Below are 18942 nucleotides of genomic sequence, written 5' to 3'. Positions count from 1 at the left end.
CACAGATCAGCCATGAATTCTCACTGAATGGCAGAACAGGCTTGAGGGGCTGAATGGCCTCCTCCTGTTCCTAAGAGCAATTCTAATTTTGGAGCTGGATGAACTTCTAACTGTCAAGGGTTGAGTCATTTAAGACAAGATTTCTTGGAGTGATCTTAGTCATTTCGCCAATCTATTTCTGCAATAAATATGTTTATTATTACTGGAAATGTCCTCAGGAAAGCTGTCACAGCTGAATTGTTTTTGATAGAGTCAGTACTGCTGGTAGGGGAAGCCGTTATCTGCAATTTTCAGGCACCCCGCACCATCCTGGCATCCACCTATCACAAGTCACGATAAGGACAGGGTCTAAGGAGCTGTTGGCGATGGAATACTTTGTCATTCAGGAAGAGATTGTTCCCATCTTCTGAAGGAGAATTCAATAAATATTTGAAGCAAAGGGCGATGGGGAGAGAGTGGGACAGTGGGATTAGTTTGGGGATTGATACAGGGCTGTGGGGAGAGAGTGGGGCAGTGGGATTAGTTTGGGGATTGATACAGGGCTGTGGGGAGAGAGTGGGGTAGTGGGATTAGTTTGGGGATTGATACAGGGCTGTGGGGAGAGAGTGGGGCAGTGGGATTAGTTTGGGGATTGATACAGGGCTATGGGGAGAGAGCGGGGCAGTGGGATTAGTTTGGGGATTGATACAGGGCTGTGGGGAGAGAGCGGGGCAGTGGGATTAGTTTGGGGATTGATACAGGGCTGTGGGGAGAGTGCGAGGCAATGGGATTAGTTTGAGGATTGATACAGGGCTATGGGGAGAGAGCGAGGCAGTGGGATTAGTTTGGGGATTGATACAGGGCTATGGGGAGAGAGTGGGGCAGTGGGATTAGTTTGGGGATTGATACAGGGCTATGGGGAGAGAGCGGGGCAGTGGGATTAGTTCGGGATTGCTCAGGGAAAGAACCAACTTGCACATGACTGGCCGAATAGCCTCGTCGTCTCTCACTGGCCCACACTGCCGTTGGTGCTGCAATCTCGCTATTAACTGTTTCCATGTGAGCCCAGTGGTTATTAACAGGTTATTACTGCATTACCATAGCAGCTCCTGAATCGGTCCTCACTCAACACTCAGGGACACCGACTTATTTCGGAAAACCGTCCAGTGTGTTTGATAACTGAGAGAGGAGATGAGGAAAAGAGAGGGACTCCCATCTCTCCAGCTCCTTTCACCACCTCGGAACGTCCCAGAGCTCCTCACAGACAACGAAGGAGTTTTTTTTGAAGTATGGTCAGTGTTGTAATGTAGGAAGTGGGGCAGCCAATTTTCGCATAGCAAGATCCCACTAGCTGCAATGTGCTAAATGACCAGGTAATCTGTTTAGGTGATGTTGGTTCAGGGAGAAAATATGAGCAGCCAGGACATCGGGGAGAACTCCTCCCCCCAGCTCTTCTTCCGATAGTGGCCGTGGGATCTTTTACCACCACCTGAGAGAGCAGACGGGGGCCTCGAGTTCAACGTCTCATCCTGAAAGACAGTCCCTCCGACAGTGCGGCTCTCCCTCAGTACTGACCCTCCGACAGTGTGGCTCTCCCTCAGTACTGACCCTCCGACAGTGTGGCTCTCCCTCAGTACTGACCCTCCGACAGTGCGGATCTCCCTCAGTACTGACCCTCCGACAGTGTGGCTCTCCCTCAGTACTGACCCTCCGACAGTGTGGCTCTCCCTCAGTACTGACCCTCCGACAGTGTGGCTCTCCCTCAGTACTGACCCTCCGACAGTGCGGATCTCCCTCAGTACTGACCCTCCGACAGTGCGGCGCTCCCTCAGTACTGACCCTCCGACAGTGCGGCGCTCCCTCAGTACTGACCCTCCGACAGTGCGGCGCTCCCTCAGTACTGACCCTCTGACAGTGCGGCGCTCCCTCAGTCCTGACCCTCCGACAGTGCGGCGCTCCCTCAGTACTGACCCTCTGACAGTGCGGCGCTCCCTCAGTCCTGACCCTCCGACAGTGCGGCACTCCCTCAGTACTGACCCTCCGACAGTGCGGCACTCCCTCAGTACTGACCCTCCGACAGTGCGGCACTCCCTCAGTACTGACCCTCCGACAGTGCGGCACTCCCTCAGTCCTGACCCTCCGACAGTGCGGCGCTCCCGCAGTACTGACACTCTGACAGTGCGGCGCTCCCTCAGTCCTGACCCTCCGACAGTGCGGCGCTCCCTCAGTACTGGTACCAGGGGGAGTGTGGGGCCTGGATTATGGGGCTCGATTCCACAACCTTCTGTCTTGCAGGCAAGAGTGGGAATCACTGAGTCACAGCTGACGTGTGAATAAATGATGGCGGAAAGCTTTGAAGCGAATGGATCGGAAAGAATTTAACTTTAATGATTATCATTCAGTTGTCCATCTATCAAAATGGTTGTGTTTGACCTCTCACCTCGATGATGTAGTCTCGCCCGTCTTTCCCGTGAATTGCTTCAACTGCACAGATCTCAATTCCACCAAACATCTCCGAACATTCATCTGCCCAAAGTTTATACCTGGTGGTAAAGAGTGAAGACTCAGTGCATTGACATCTTGGGTGATCTACTGGGGCATCTGCTGTTTCATGTTCCGCTAGGCCCGAACCAAGGCCCTGTATTTCAGGCCCTGTCCTGCTACCCAAGCCCCTGTGCTCTTATCTCGGGGGCTGGACTCCCACCTCGGGGGCTGGACTCCCACCTCGGGGGCTGGACTCCCACCTCGGGGGCTGGACTCCCACCTCGGGGGCTGGACTCCCACCTCGGGGGCTGGACTCCCACCTCGGGGCCTGGACTCCCACCTCGGGGCCTGGACTCCCACCTCGGGGCCTGGACTCCCACCTCGGGGCCTGGACTCCCACCTCGGGGCCTGGACTCCCACCTCGGGGCCTGGACTCCCACCTCGGGGCCTGGACTCCCACCTCGGGGCCTGGACTCCCACCTCAGGGCCTGGACTCCCACCTCAGGGCCTGGACTCCCACCTCAGGGCCTGGACTCCCACCTCAGGGCCTGGACTCCCACCTCAGGGCCTGGACTCCCACCTCAGGGCCTGGACTCCCATCTCAGGGCCTGGACTCCCATCTCAGGGCCTGGACTCCCATCTCAGGGCCTGGACTCCCATCTCAGGGCCTGGACTCCTGTCTGGGGCCTGTGGCCTCGTTGTCGCTTCTCAGTGCTTTCCTTGTTCTGCTGCCTCTCTCCCTCTGTCGTGCCACCTCTCTCGGTTTCCCCACTCCTGGGTCCCAGTTAACCCCTGCATTTTCCGACAGGCACCTAAGAGGCTCCATATGACCCCACAGGCGGATAGAAGCTTCAGATCTTGTCAGGTGACCCAAACTCTGGGCCCTCAGGCTAAAATATTGGCTCCCTCGCACTCTGAAAAGGGCCTGGAATCAAGTGCCAGAGGCCCTGATGCTCCATGAGCTCAAGTTTCAAGTGCATTGTGCCATTGTATATTTACCTGTCGGTCATGGCCACTTGCTCCAACATGGCGGACCCGGTGTTAGCCTTCCAGTTCCCCGAGATCGACGTCCTCCTGAAACAGGCACATAGGTTGTTAGGATTGCCCGATCGAGGATTCGGCCCCTTTGCACTCACTGTAACCTTTGACCTCTAACCCCCTCCCAATCTGGTATCACGGTCACCATTACTGAGAGTAGCTTTTCATTCCCGATTTATTTAATTAGTCGTTTGATACTAGAGAACTTCAGTCTGGCTGAAAATCGAGACATTTTGTCGAGGCTTTTCGTCTTGCCCTCATCAGGACAACTCGCAAGAATACCAATGTCAGGGAAAGCAACAAATTTACAGTGTATGAGAAGAGAGTGCCAACCAATCAGCACTCTCTTCTCATTCAGTATAAATTTGTGGCTTTCCCTGACATTGGTATTCTTGCAGATTGTCCTGATGAGTGCAAGACGAAAAGCCTCGACAAAATGTCTCGATTTATTTAGTTACTTGAACTTAAATTCCCCCAGTTGCTGTGGTGGGATTTCAACACAGGTCTAGGTAGATTATCAGGCCTCGGGATTACTAGCCCAGTGGTGTGACCACAATGCTACGGTCCCCTTAATAACAAATAATAACTCATGACCAAAGCAAGGACATGTGTAGTCAGGGGACAGGCACGGCCTTGATGGGCTGAATGGCCTCCTGCTGGGCCCTAATGACTTTATGAGGTAGCAGAATGGACAACATGCTGGCTGAGAAACAGAAAGTAGGGGTCAAAAGTCATTTCATCAGGCTGGTAAATGGTGGGATGTGGTGTCGCAAAGGGATCGGTGCTGGGATCGCTCCCCGTTCATCGTTAAAATAAAGAATGTGGAGACAGCAATAAGGAGCACCATTTCAAAATTGGGTGGGACGCCAGGAAGTATTCCCTTCCGTGCTTTGCTTCCAGGAGTGGCCGTGGGATCTTTTCAGTCCACCCCCGAGGCCAGACGGGGTTTAACGTTTCATCCCGAAAGATGGCACCTCCGACAATGCGGCGCTCCCTCAGCGCTGCCCTTCCAACAGTGCGGCACTCCCCCGGTACTGGCACCGGGAGGGTGTAGGGCCTAGACTAGGGGGCTCAGTCTCCCTCAAATGTAAGCTAAATTGGCATGAGCAAGTCCGACCTTCTTTTAGCCCGCTGCACTCACAGTGTAACTATTTGTTCATTTTCTTCACCTCAGGGCTGAGGTGATGGACAATGGAAATTTCTTAGAATAAAAAAGCAAGTCTGGCACAGGATGCTCGAAAGCTGCAGAGGTGTCATCGGAAAGCCCTTTCTTTCGGAGAAAATGCAGTGATCGCACTGACTCAGCTGTGAGCTGAAGACGTTGGAGATCAGGGCTGCTCTCCAAAAGGCAAATTACATGTCTGGCAAGGGATCAAGCATGTTCTTCATCAGCCTGCACGGGTTCACAAAGTAAGGAAGTGTGAGTCACATCTCCACAATTTCTTTCACAACATCAACTGTCATGTAAGGAGCTGACTCCATTCAACCTTTCCATTTGTGACAAAACTCTGTGCAGGAAACAACCTGTCGGTAATTTTCCCAGAAATCCATTACCAATACAGGCAACACATTGCACAGAATTCAGCTCCCTCTACACTGTCCCCATCAAACACTCCCCAGGACAGGAACAGCACAGGGGTTAGATACAGAGTAAAGCACCCTCTACACAGTCCCCATCAAACACTCCCAGGACAGGTACAGCACGGGGGTTAGATACAGAGTAAAGCTCCCTCTACACTGTCCCCATCAAACACTCCCAGGACAGGGACAGCACGGGGTTAGATACAGAGTAAAGCTCCCTCTACACTGTCCCCATCAAACACTCCCAGGACAGGTACAGCACGGAAAAAAAAATAACAAAAAAAATAAAAAAATGGGGGTTAGATACAGAGTAAAGCTCCCTCTACACAGTCCCCATCAAACACTCCCCAGGACAGGTACAGTACGGGGGTTAGATACAGAGTAAAGCTCCCTCTACACTGTCCCCATCAAACACTCCCAGGACAGGTACAGCACGGGGGTTAGATACAGAGTAAAGCTCCCTCTACACTGTCCCCATCAAACACTCCCCAGGACAGGTACAGTACGGGGGTTAGATACAGAGTAAAGCTCCCTCTACACTGTCCCCATCAAACACTCCCAGGACAGGGACAGCACGGGGTTAGATACAGAGTAAAGCTCCCTCTACACTGTCCCCATCAAACACTCTCAGGACAGGTACAGCACAGGGGTTAGATACAGAGTAAAGCTCCCTCTACACTGTCCCCATCAAACACTCCCCAGGACAGGTACAGCACAGGGGTTAGATACAGAGTAAAGCTCCCTCTACACTGTCCCCATCAAACACTCCCCAGGACAGGTACAGTACGGGGGTTAGATACAGAGTAAAGCTCCCTCTACACTGTCCCCATCAAACACTCCCAGGACAGGGACAGCACGGGGTTAGATACAGAGTAAAGCTCCCTCTACACTGTCCCCATCAAACACTCCCAGGACAGGGACAGCACGGGGTTAGATACAGAGTAAAGCTCCCTCTACACTGTCCCCATCAAACACTCCCAGGACAGGTACAGCACGGAAAAAAAAATAACAAAAAAAATAAAAAAATGGGGGTTAGATACAGAGTAAAGCTCCCTCTACACAGTCCCCATCAAACACTCCCCAGGACAGGTACAGTACGGGGGTTAGATACAGAGTAAAGCTCCCTCTACACTGTCCCCATCAAACACTCCCAGGACCGGTACAGCACTGGGATTGGCTGGGCAATTTGGAGCACTTCCTGCCAGCAATCAGGGGGAGCAGCTGCACCTGTGTTGCAGCAACTGCAGAGTGGAGAGTGCAGCAACTGGGGAGAGGAGAGAGACTGGAGAAAGGTGAATACAGAGTGGAGGGAAACCATCAAGGAAGGCTGCAATTTTTCTGGAGAGGTGGGTGTCAGGGCACCTGAAAGACTATTAAGTTTAAACTGTTTGGGGGAGGGTGAAGAGGCCTGAAGACTCAGGGGTGGGGCAGCCAAATCCAGTAGGGGGCCCCTGTGTTTGTATTGGTGTTTGCACACAGGGAGCTCCCTCCCCACCCCAACTGCCTGCTCGGGACAGCTGGAGTTGCCCGGGTGAAGACTGTCTTGTTAAAATCAGAAGAGGAGTACCGGGCGGCTCCAGCCGTCCCGGGCGAAGAAGCCTCCCCCAACTGGAAGACAACAAACAATTTTGGACTAATTGTGATAAAGGTGCTCCAACTGGCAGTTGGAACAAACGTCCTTTTCAGCCTTTCTCTCCCTTCCTCCACTCAGTCGCCTCAGTCACCTATCCTCCCCTTTTCCTTTACCATCCTACGCCATCCTCCTCTACTCCCACTCCACCTTGTTTAAAGTTTGCTTTTTAAAAAAAAATTGTGTAAATTTGTTTTGTTTCTTGGGGGTGGACGTAGCTCTTAGACCCCATGGCAAGCCCCTCTTCGCCGGTGGTGGGGTCTTCCCGTTCATACGCTGCTGCGGCTGCTGCAGCTGCACCTGTTGCCCCGTCACTATTTGCTTTATTAACATCGAAGCATGGGGTCAAGAGCTACGTCCACCCGAACATGACTATAGAGGCATGCGTGAAAGCAAGGGCCGAGGTTGTCGGCCCTTCGGCCATTGTTGCAGCCTCTAAAATGTACGGGAAGCGTACGGGGGTCCACTGGCAGAAAGGTCCCGTCCACGGTGAGCCCCTTGCTCAGAGCCAGGGACAACGCCAGTTATTCATGCAGCTGGCGCGGGAGGAGGTGACAGAGGGCCACTTTAATGTAGAATTCCAGGGGACGGCCTACCGCGTCTTCTGGACCTTGGACGGGGTGCGGTGCCATGTCTGTAAGGGGGTGGGGCATGTTCGTAAGAACTGCCCCAACCTCCCGGCTGCCAACTCCAACTCCGCGGCCCAGGGTGGCAACGCTGCACCTTCTCCCACCCCCACTACACCACCATCAGATACCATTCAGTCGGTACCGGAGGCTGTGGTTTTCACGGCCTCCGGCAGGGAGGGGGGTGACCGTCCAAGTGGAAGGAAGGCGCGGAGGAGAAATAAACATCGAGAGGCGCGTCCCCTGGATATCGTGACACTACCCGAGCCTGAGCTCAGCCCAAGGCCCGATCTCGGGAAGTCAACTTGCCCCAGGGCTGGGCTCAGGCCCAGGGTGAATAAAAAAAAGGAGAGTGTGGAGGTGGAGGCCTCTGATGATATGGAGGTCTCTGAGCCTCCGCACACAACTGGGAAAAAGAGGAGAAGGCACCCCTCCACAGAGGTAACAAGGGGCCCTGAGGCGCAGGGCCCATCTGTTGGAGGGGAACTGTCTGCTGTTTCGGGTCCCCAGGTTTCCCCTACCGCCACCACCAAGGCTGCAAAGTCCGGGCAGGTGCTCCCTATTCCTCAGGATGGAGGGGAGGGGATGGCCCCGGTACATGAGGCCCCTCCTGAAGGAGTAAGTGGGGCCCTGCTTGTGGTGGGGGAGCCTGGGGAAGCCGCCCATTCTGCCACTGCTACTGGGTCGGGTGTCCTGAATGAAGGGGAGGGCGAGGCCCCAGAGGGTCGGGCCTCCCAGCCGGAGTCCACCACCAACCAGGAGACACCCGACCCAGTTATAACTGAGAATGCTGCCCCATCTGCTGGGCCTGTGGGTGCTGGCGGAGCGGGAGATAGCCTCCTCCCTCCGCCTCCAGTCTCGGCTCCGGCTGGTTTCCCGGAGTCGGGAACTTCTGTCTCCCCTGGACCACTCATTGCCCTGGGGACGGAGGTGGAGGGGGGTCCTGAACCGCTGGTGCCTGCAGGCTCCAGTTTCACAATAGAACCCAGAGAGGACTCCTCCGCCATCGATCCTGGGGGTGGGATCGTGACGGAGGCGGGACCAGCTGGCGCGGCCGGGACGTCCACCCCACAGTGTGTGGTGGATGTGTCGGCCGCTGGCGGTGACGACCCGGAGGAGGATGGGGATTTGGTGCGGGGCACGGAGGATGATCTTGATTCCATCGCCAGTGAGGTGGTGGAGTCCCTCGTGCCTCCCACCGAATCTCCTCTCATCCCCACGGCGGAACTCTGGGATTTCCTCGCGGCTTGCAGGGGTTGCCGCAATAAAGTTCAGCTGGCCCTCGACCGTTGGTCGAATCTGGCGCTGATCATACAGTCCGTCCGTGCTGCCCTTAAGATAGCGGGCAAGCGCGCGGACGTGAAACTGGTTGAGAGGCGCCGTTTTAATGTGTTCCTCAATGGGTTGCTGGGGGAGTGGAGGGCCAGGTGCACTTCCACTCCCTCCTCACAGTGAGCTGTTGGTGACGGGTTTTAAGTACCTTTGACATGAAGATAACCATAGCCAGCCTCAACATCAACGGCAGCAGAGGGGCTCACCGCAGATTTCACAATCTCTCAGTCCTTAGGGAAGGGAGATACGTGGTGAGCTTCCTGCAGGAAACCCACACCGTTCCGGGAGACGAAGCCACCTGGCTCCTGGAGTGGCAGGGTGGGGTCTACATGAGTCACCTCACCCCTATTTCTAGTGGGGTGGCTATCTTGTTGGCCCCGACTTTTCAGCCGGAGATCTTGGGGGTCAAGGAGCTAGTGCCGGGCCGCTTGCTCCACCTCGCCGTTCGCCTGGGTAGCGTGCCGCTCCACTTTGTGAACGTGTACGCGCCCAGGCCCGGCGCGTTGCAAGCGCGCTTCTTTGAAGAAGTGTCCGCTCTCTTGAGCTCCATCGATAGCGGCGAGTGCATCATCCTCGGGGGGGATTTTAACTGCACGCTCGAGGTGGGGGATCGCTCCGGTCCCCAGCGCGGCCAAGCGTCGGTGGAGAAGTTGAGGGGACTGATCAGCTCCCTCAACTTGGTGGACGTCTGGCGGAATCTCCATCCCGACTCCAGCGCCTTCACGTGGAGGTCTGGAGGAGGGGGGTCGCGAATCGACCGCCTCTACATTTCGCAGGCGTACGTCTCCCGCGTTTCAGCGGCCTCCATGCGGCTGGTGCCGTGCTCGGACCACCGCCTGGTGTGGGCGGAGTTTACTTCGCTCCGCACGCGGGCGGGGTCCGCGTACTGGCACTTTAACAACCGGCTGCTGGAGGACGTGCGATTTCGGGACTCGTTCTGTCGATTCTGGGCCGACTGGAGAAGGAAGCAGGGGGGCTTCCCCTCCTTGAGGCTATGGTGGGATGTGGGCAAGACTCACCTCCGCGTCTTCTGTCAGGAGTACGCGAAGGGGTCGACCAAGAGGCGGGAAGCCGAGATCGGGCGCCTTGAGAGGGAGGTGCTCGACTTGGAGTCCCGCCTCGGTCATGCCGTCGTGGACACGGCCCTGTGGCAGGCGTACAAAGAGAAGAAGGGCGCGCTGAGGGACCTGCAGCTCATAGGCTCCCGAGGCGCGTACGTGAGGTCGCGGATCCAGATCCTGGAAGATTTGGACCGAGCCTCACCCTTCTTCTCCTCGCTGGAAAAATGGCGGGGGGTCCGTAAGCAGCTCATCGAGCTGCTGGCCGACGACGGATCCTCCATCACGGATCTGGAGGGAATGGGCCTCCTGGTCCGGACTTATTACAGTGCGTTGTTCTCTCCGGATCCGTCCAGCGAGGATGCGCGCAGAGTTTTGTGGGAGGACCTGCCGCAGGTCAGCCCGGAGGGCGCTGAAGGATTGGAGGCTCCGCTCACGTTGGCGGAGCTGACTGGCGCCCTCCACCAGCTCTCGAGGGGCAAATCCCCAGGGCTGGATGGGTTGACTGTGGAGTTCCTCAGGGCGTTCTGGGGGCCGATTACGCGCGGGTCCTGGGGGAAAGCCTGGCGACCGGGGAGATGCCCCTCTCGTGGCGAAGGGCGGTCATCGTCCTGCTGCCGAAGAGGGGCGATCTCTGCCTGCTTAAAAACTGGCGTCCGGTCTCCCTCCTCAGCACGGATTATAAGATCTTTGCCCGGGCTATGTCTACCCGCCTGGGTTCCGTGCTGGCCCACATGATCCACCCTGACCAGTCCTACACGGTCCCGGGCCGGTCCATCCAGGACAACATCCACCTGGTCCGGGACCTGATCCATCTTTCCCAGAGGACTGGTCAGTCGGTCGCCTTTCTCTCCCTCGATCAGGAGAAGGCGTTCGACAGGGTGGATCACGATTACCTTTACGGGACTCTGCGCGCTTTCGGACTCGGGCCGCATTTTGTGGCCCGGTCCGACTTTTATATGCCGCCGCAGAGTGTCTAGTCAAAGTTAACGGGTCCTTGTCGGCGCCCCTTCGATTTGGGAGAGGAGTGCGTCAGGGTTTGGGTTTTTCATTCCGCTTTTAAAATTCTCATCCTTGTTATCAAATCCCTCCATTGGCCCTCGCCGCTGCCCTCCCTATCTCTGTAACCTCCTCCAGCCCCGACAACCCTCCCAATCTCTGTAACCTCCTCCAGTCCCTACAATCCTCCCTATCTCTGTAACCTCCTCCAGTCCCTACAATCCTCCCTATCTCTGTAACCTCCTCCAGTCCCTACAATCCTCCCAATCTCTGTAACCTCCTCCAGTCCCTACAATCCTCCCAATCTCTGTAACCTCCTCCAGTCCCTACAATCCTCCCAATCTCTGTAACCTCCTCCAGTCCCTACAATCCTCCCAATCTCTGTAACCTCCTCCAGTCCCTACAATCCTCCCTATCTCTGTAACCTCCTCCAGTCCCTACAACCCTCCCTATCTCTGTAACCTCCTCCAGTCCCTACAATCCTCCCAATCTCTGTAACCTCCTCCAGTCCCTACAATCCTCCCTATCTCTGTAACCTCCTCCAGTCCCTACAACCCTCCCTATCTCTGTCAGCTCCTCCAGCCCCTAGAACCCTCCTTATCTCTGTAACCTCCTCCAGCCCCGACAACCCTCCCAATCTCTGTAACCTCCTCCAGTCCCTACAATCCTCCCAATCTCTGTAACCTCCTCCAGTCTCTACAATCCTCCCAATCTCTGTAACCTCCTCCAGTCTCTACAATCCTCCCAATCTCTGTAACCTCCTCCAGTCCCTACAATCCTCCCAATCTCTGTAACCTCCTCCAGTCTCTACAATCCTCCCAATCTCTGTAACCTCCTCCAGTCCCTACAATCCTCCCTATCTCTGTAACCTCCTCCAGTCCGTACAACCCTCCCTATCTCTGTAACCTCCTCCAGCCCCAACAACCCTCCCTATCTCTGTAACCTCCTCCAGTCCCTACAATCCTCCCTCTCTCTGTAACCTCCTCCAGTCCCTACAACCCTCCCTATCTCTGTAACCTCCTCCAGCTCCTACAACCCTCCCTATCTCTGTAACCTCCACCAGCCCCTACAACCCTCCCGATCTCCGTAACCTCCTCCAGCCCCGACAAACCTCCCTATCTCTGTAACCTCCTCCAGCCGCGACAACCCTCCCTCTCTCTGTAACCTACTCCAGCCCCTACAATCCTCCCTATTTCTGTACCCCCCTCCTGTCCCTACAACCCTCCCTATCTCTGTAAGCTCCTCCAGCCCCTAGAACCCTCCCTCTCTCTGTAACCTCCTCCAGCCCCGACAACCCTCCCTATCTCTGTAACCTGCTCCAGCCCCGACAATCCTCCCAATCTCTGTAACCTCCTCCAGTCCCTACAATCCTCCCTATCTCTGTAACCCCCTTCAGCCCCTCCAACCCTCCCTATCTCCATAACCTCCTCCAGCCCCTGCAACCCTCCCTATCTCTCTAACCTCCTCCAGCCCCTACAACCCTCCCTATCTCTCTAACCTCTTGCAGCCCCTACAACCCTCCCTGTCTCTGCAACCTCCTCCAGCCCCCACAACCCTCCCTATTGCTCTAACCTCCTCCAGCCCCGACAGTCCTCCCTATCTCTGTAACCTCCTCCAGTCCCGACAACCCTCCCCATCTCTGTAACCTCCTCCAGCCCCTACAACCCTCCCTATCTCTTAAACTTCCTTCAGACCTGACAACCCTCCCTATCTCTGTAACTTCCTCCAGCCCTTACAACTCTCCCAATCTCTGTAATCTCCTCCAGTCCCTACAATCCTCCCTATCTCTGTAACCTCCTCCAGTCCCTGCAACCCTCCCTATCTCTGTAAGCTCCTCCAGCCCCTAGAACCCTCCCTATCTCTGTAACCTCCTCCAGCCCCGACAACCCTCCCAATCTCTGTAACCTCCTCCAGTCCCTACAATCCTCCCAATCTCTGTAACCTCCTCCAGTCCCTACAATCCTCCCAATCTCTGTAACCTCCTCCAGTCCCTACAATCCTCCCAATCTCTGTAACCTCCTCCAGTCCGTACAACCCTCCCTATCTCTGTAACCTCCTCCAGCCCCGACAACCCTCCCAATCTCTGTAACCTCCTCCAGTCCCGACAATCCTCCCTATCTCTGTAACCTCCTCCAGTCCGTACAACCCTCCCTATCTCTGTAACCTCCTCCAGCCCCAACAACCCTCCCTATCTCTGTAACCTCCTCCAGTCCCTACAATCCTCCCTCTCTCTGTAACCTCCTCCAGTCCCTACAACCCTCCCTATCTCTGTAACCTCCTCCAGCTCCTACAACCCTCCCTATCTCTGTAACCTCCTCCAGCCCCTACAACCCTCCCTATCTCCGTAACCTCCTCCAGCCCCGACAAACCTCCCTATCTCTGTAACCTCCTCCAGCCGCGACAACCCTCCCTCTCTCTGTAACCTCCTCCAGCCCCTACAATCCTCCCTATTTCTGTGCCCCACTCCTGTCCCTACAACCCTCCCTATCTCTGTAAGCTCCTCCAGCCCCTAGAACCCTCCCTCTCTCTGTAACCTCCTCCAGCCCCGACAACCCTCCCCATCTCTGTAACCTCCTCCAGCCCCTGCAAACCTCCCTATCTCTCTAACCTCCTCCAGTCCCTACAATCCTCCCTATCTCTGTAACCCCCTTCAGCCCCTCCAACCCTCCCTATCTCCATAACCTCCTCCAGCCCCTGCAACCCTCCCTATCTCTCTAACCTCCTCCAGCCCCTACAACCCTCCCTATCTCTCTAACCTCTTGCAGCCCCTACAACCCTCCCTGTCTCTGCAACCTCCTCCAGCCCCCACAACCCTCCCTATCTCTTAAACTTCCTTCAGACCTGACAACCCTCCCTATCTCTGTAACTTCCTCCAGCCCTTACAACTCTCCCAATCTCTGTAACCTCCTCCAGTCCCTACAATCCTCCCTATCTCTGTAACCTCCTCCAGTCCCTGCAACCCTCCCTATCTCTGTAAGCTCCTCCAGCCCCTAGAACCCTCCCTATCTCTGTAACCTCCTCCAGCCCCGACAACCCTCCCAATCTCTGTAACCTCCTCCAGTCCCTACAATCCTCCCAATCTCTGTAACCTCCTCCAGTCCCTACAATCCTCCCAATCTCTGTAACCTCCTCCAGTCCCTACAATCCTCCCAATCTCTGTAACCTCCTCCAGTCCGTACAACCCTCCCTATCTCTGTAACCTCCTCCAGCCCCGACAACCCTCCCAATCTCTGTAACCTCCTCCAGTCCCGACAATCCTCCCTATCTCTGTAACCTCCTCCAGTCCGTACAACCCTCCCTATCTCTGTAACCTCCTCCAGCCCCAACAACCCTCCCTATCTCTGTAACCTCCTCCAGTCCCTACAATCCTCCCTCTCTCTGTAACCTCCTCCAGTCCCTACAACCCTCCCTATCTCTGTAACCTCCTCCAGCTCCTACAACCCTCCCTATCTCTGTAACCTCCTCCAGCCCCTACAACCCTCCCTATCTCCGTAACCTCCTCCAGCCCCGACAAACCTCCCTATCTCTGTAACCTCCTCCAGCCGCGACAACCCTCCCTCTCTCTGTAACCTCCTCCAGCCCCTACAATCCTCCCTATTTCTGTGCCCCACTCCTGTCCCTACAACCCTCCCTATCTCTGTAAGCTCCTCCAGCCCCTAGAACCCTCCCTCTCTCTGTAACCTCCTCCAGCCCCGACAACCCTCCCCATCTCTGTAACCTCCTCCAGCCCCTGCAAACCTCCCTATCTCTCTAACCTCCTCCAGCCCCTACAACCCTCCCTATCTCTCTAACCTCTTGCAGCCCCTACAACCCTCCCTGTCTCTGTAACCTCCTCCAGCCCCCACAACCCTCCCTATTGCTCTAACCTCCTCCAGCCCCGACAGTCCTCCCTATCTCTGTAACCTCCTCCAGTCCCTACAACCCTCCCCATCTCTGTAACCTCCTCCAGCCCCTACAACCCTCCCTATCTCTTAAACTTCCTTCAGACCCGACAACCCTCCCTATCTCTGTAACTTCCTCCAGCCCCTACAACTCTCCCTATCTCTGTAACCTCCTCCAGTCCCTACAATCCTCCCAATCTCTGTAACCTCCTCCAGTCCCTACAATCCTCCCAATCTCTGTAACCTCCTCCAGCCCCAACAACCCTCCCTATCTCTGTAACCTCCTCCAGTCCATGCAACCCTACCTATCTCTGTAACCTCCTCCAGTCCCGACAACCCTCCCTATCTCTGTAACCTCCTCCAGTCCCTACAATCCTCCATCTCTCTGTAACCTCCTCCAGTCCCTACAACCCTCCCTATCTCTGTAACCTCCTCCAGCTCCTACAACCCTCCCTATCTCTGTAACCTCCTCCAGCCCCGACAACCCTCCCTATCTCCGTAACCTCCTCCAGCCCCGACAAACCTCCCTATCTCTGTAACCTCCTCCAGCCGCGACAACCCTCCCTCTCTCTGCAACCTCCTCCAGCCCCTACAATCCTCCCTATTTCTGTACCCTCCTCCAGTCCCTAAAACCCTCCCTATCTCTGTAAGCTCCTCCAGCCCCTAGAACCCTCCCTATCTCTGTGACCTCCTCCAGTCCCTACAATCCTCCCAATCTCTGTAACCTCCTCCAGTCCCTACAATCCTCCCTATCTCTGTAACCTCCTCCAGTCCCTACAATCCTCCCTATCTCTGTAAGCTCCTGCAGCCCCAACAACCCTCCCTATCTCTGTAACCTCCTCCAGTCCCTACAATCCTCCCTCTCTCTGTAACCTCCTCCAGTCCCTACAACCCTCCCTATCTCTGTAACCTCCTCCAGCTCCTACAACCCTCCCTATCTCCGTAACCTCCTCCAGCTCCTACAACCCTCCCTATCTCCGTAACCTCCTCCAGCCCCTACAACACTCCCTATCTCCGTAACCTCCTCCTGCCCCGACAAACCTCCCTATCTCTGTAACCTCCTCCAGCCGCGACAACCCTCCCTCTCTCTGTAACCTCCTCCAGCCCCTACAATCCTCCCTATTTCTGTACCCTCCTCCTGTCCCTACAACCCTCCCTATCTCTGTAAGCTCCTCCAGCCCCGAGAACCCTCCCTCTCTCTCTAACCTCCTCCAGCCCCGACAACCCTCCCTATCTCTGTAACCTCCTCCAGTCCCTACAATCCTCCCTATCTCTGTAACCCCCTTCAGCCCCTCCAACCCTCCCTATCTCCATAACCTCCTCCAGCCCCTGCAACCCTCCCTATCTCTCTAACCTCCTCCAGCCCCTACAACCCTCCCTATCTCTCTAACCTCTTGCAGCCCCGACAACCCTCCCTGTCTCTGTAACCTCCTCCAGCCCCCACAACCCTCCCTATTGCTCTAACCTCCTCCAGCCCCGACAGTCCTCCCTATCTCTGTAACCTCCTCCAGCTCCTACAACCCTCCCTATCTCTGTAACCTCCTCCAGCCCCTACAACCCTCCCTATCTCTGTAACCTCCTCCAGCCCCTACAACTCTCCCTATCTCTGTTACCTCCTCCAGCCCCTACCATCCTCACTATCTATGTAACCTCCTCCAGCTCCGACAATCCTCCCTATCTCTGTAACCTCCTCCAGCCCCTACAACCCTCCCTATCTCTGTAACCTCCTCCAGCCCCTACAACCTTTCCTATCTCTGCAACCTCCTCCAGCCCCGACAACCCTCCCTATCTCTGTAACCCCCTTCAGCCCCTCCAACCCTCCCTATCTCTGTAACCTCCTCCAGCCCCTGCAACCCTCCCTGTCTCTCTAACCTCCTCCAGCCCCTACAACCCTCCCTATCTCTCTAACCTCCTCCAGCCCCTTCAACGCTCCCTATCTCTGTAACCTCCTCTGGCCCCGACAACCCTCCCTGTCTCTCTAACCTCCTCCAGCCCCTACAACCTTCCCTATCTCTGTAACCTCCTCCAGTCCCTACAGCCCTCCCTATCTCTGTAACCTCCTCTGGCCCCGACAACCCTCCCTATCTCTCTAACCTCCTCCAGCCCCTACAACCTTCCCTATCTCTGTAAACCCCTCCAGACCCTACAACCCTCCCAATCTCTGTAACCTCCTCCAGCCCGTACAACCCTCCCTATCTCTGTAACCTCCTCCAGCCCCTACAACCCTCCCTATCTCTATAACCTCCTTCAGCCCCGACAACCCTCCCTATCTCTGTAACCTCCTCCAGACCCTACAACCCTCCCTTTCTCCGTAACCTCCTCCAGCCCCGACAACCCTCCCTATCTCTGTAACCTCCTCCAGCCGCTACAACCCTCCCAATCTCTGTAACCTCCTCCAGCCCCGACAACCCTCCCTATCTCTCTAACCTCCTCCAGCCCCTACAACCTTCCCTATCTCTGTAAACCCCTCCAGACCCTACAACCCTCCCAATCTCTGTAACCTCCTCCAGCCCATACAACCCTCCCTATCTCTATAACCTCCTTCAGCCCCGACAACCCTCCCTATCTCTGTAACCTCCTCCAGCCCCTACAACCCTCCCTTTCTCCGTAACCTCCTCCAGCCCCGACAACCCTCCCTATCTCTGTAACCTCCTCCAGCCGCTACAACCCTCCCAATCTCTGTAACCTCCTCCAGCCCCTACAACTCTCCCTATCTCTGTTACCTCCTCCAGCCCCTACCATCCTCACTATCTATGTAACCTCCTCCAGCTCCGACAATCCTCCCTATCTCTGTAACCTCCTCCAGCCCCTACAACCCTCCCTATCTCTGTAACCTCCTCCAGCCCCTACAACCTTTCCTATCTCTGCAACCTCCTCCAGCCCCGACAACCCTCCCTATCTCTGTAACCCCCTTCAGCCCCTCCAACCCTCCCTATCTCTGTAACCTCCTCCAGCCCCTGCAACCCTCCCTGTCTCTCTAACCTCCTCCAGCCCCTACAACCCTCCCTGTCTCTCTAACCTCCTCCAGCCCCTACAACCTTCCCTATCTCTGTAACCTCCTCCAGTCCCTACAGCCCTCCCTATCTCTGTAACCTCCTCTGGCCCCGACAACCCTCCCTATCTCTCTAACCTCCTCCAGCCCCTACAACCTTCCCTATCTCTGTAAACCCCTCCAGACCTTACAACCCTCCCAATCTCTGTAACCTCCTCCAGCCCGTACAACCCTCCCTATCTCTGTAACCTCCTCCAGCCCCTACAACCCTCCCTATCTCTATAACCTCCTTCAGCCCCGACAACCCTCCCTATCTCTGTAACCTCCTCCAGCCCCTACAACCCTCCCTTTCTCCGTAACCTCCTCCAGCCCCGACAACCCTCCCTATCTCTGTAACCTCCTCCAGCCGCTACAACCCTCCCAATCTCTGTAACCTCCTCCAGCCCCGACAACCCTCCCTATCTCTCTAACCTCCTCCAGCCCCTACAACCTTCCCTATCTCTGTAAACCCCTCCAGACCCTACAACCCTCCCAATCTCTGTAACCTCCTCCAGCCCATACAACCCTCCCTATCTCTATAACCTCCTTCAGCCCCGACAACCCTCCCTATCTCTGTAACCTCCTCCAGCCCCTACAACCCTCCCTTTCTCCGTAACCTCCTCCAGCCCCGACAACCCTCCCTATCTCTGTAACCTCCTCCAGCCGCTACAACCCTCCCAATCTCTGTAACCTCCTCCAGCCCCTACAATCCTCCCTATCTCTGTAATCTCTTCCAGCCCCTACAACCCTCCCTTTCTCCGTAACCTCCTCCAGCCCCGACAACCCTCCCTATCTCTGTAACCTCCTCCAGCCGCTACAACCCTCCCAATCTCTGTAACCTCCTCCAGCCCCGACAATCCTCCCTATTTCTGTACCCTCCTCCAGTCCCTACAACCCTCCCTATCTCTGTAAGCTCCTCCAGCCCCTAGAACCCTCCCTCTCTCTGTAACCTACTCCAGCCCCTACAATCCTCCCTATCTCTGTAATCTCCTCCAGCCCCTACAACCCTCCCTATCTCTGTAACCTCCTCCAGCTCCTACAATCCTCCCTATCTCTGTAATCTCCTCCAGCCCCTACAACCCTCCCTATCTCTGTAACCTCCTCCAGCCCCTACAATCCTCCCTATTTCTGTACCCTCCTCCAGTCCCTACAACCCTCCCTATCTCTGTAAGCTCCTCCAGCCCCTAGAACCCTCCCTCTCTCTGTAACCTACTCCAGCCCCTACAATCCTCCCTATCTCTGTAATCTCCTCCAGCCCCTACAACCCTCCCTATCTCTGTAACCTTTTCCAGCCCCTACAACC

At 55.8% G+C, this 18942-nt stretch overlaps 1 protein-coding gene across 1 annotated transcript in view; it reads right to left on the bottom strand.

Moving 5' to 3' along the window:
* The window catches only part of LOC137358281 (synapsin-1-like), a 193336-nt gene that overhangs the window by 45928 nt on the left and 128466 nt on the right, over positions 1-18942 (bottom strand). Inside the window, 2 exon segments of the mRNA XM_068024194.1 lie at positions 2420-2522; positions 3463-3537. Of these exon segments, the coding sequence (XP_067880295.1) occupies positions 2420-2522; positions 3463-3537 (178 nt within the window).

Source organism: Heterodontus francisci, chromosome 49 (assembly GCF_036365525.1).
Source record: "Heterodontus francisci isolate sHetFra1 chromosome 49, sHetFra1.hap1, whole genome shotgun sequence".
Lineage (NCBI taxonomy): Eukaryota > Metazoa > Chordata > Chondrichthyes > Heterodontiformes > Heterodontidae > Heterodontus > Heterodontus francisci.
The sequence above is the reverse complement of the archived record's forward strand: the minus strand, read 5'-3'. Positions and strand labels throughout refer to the sequence as shown.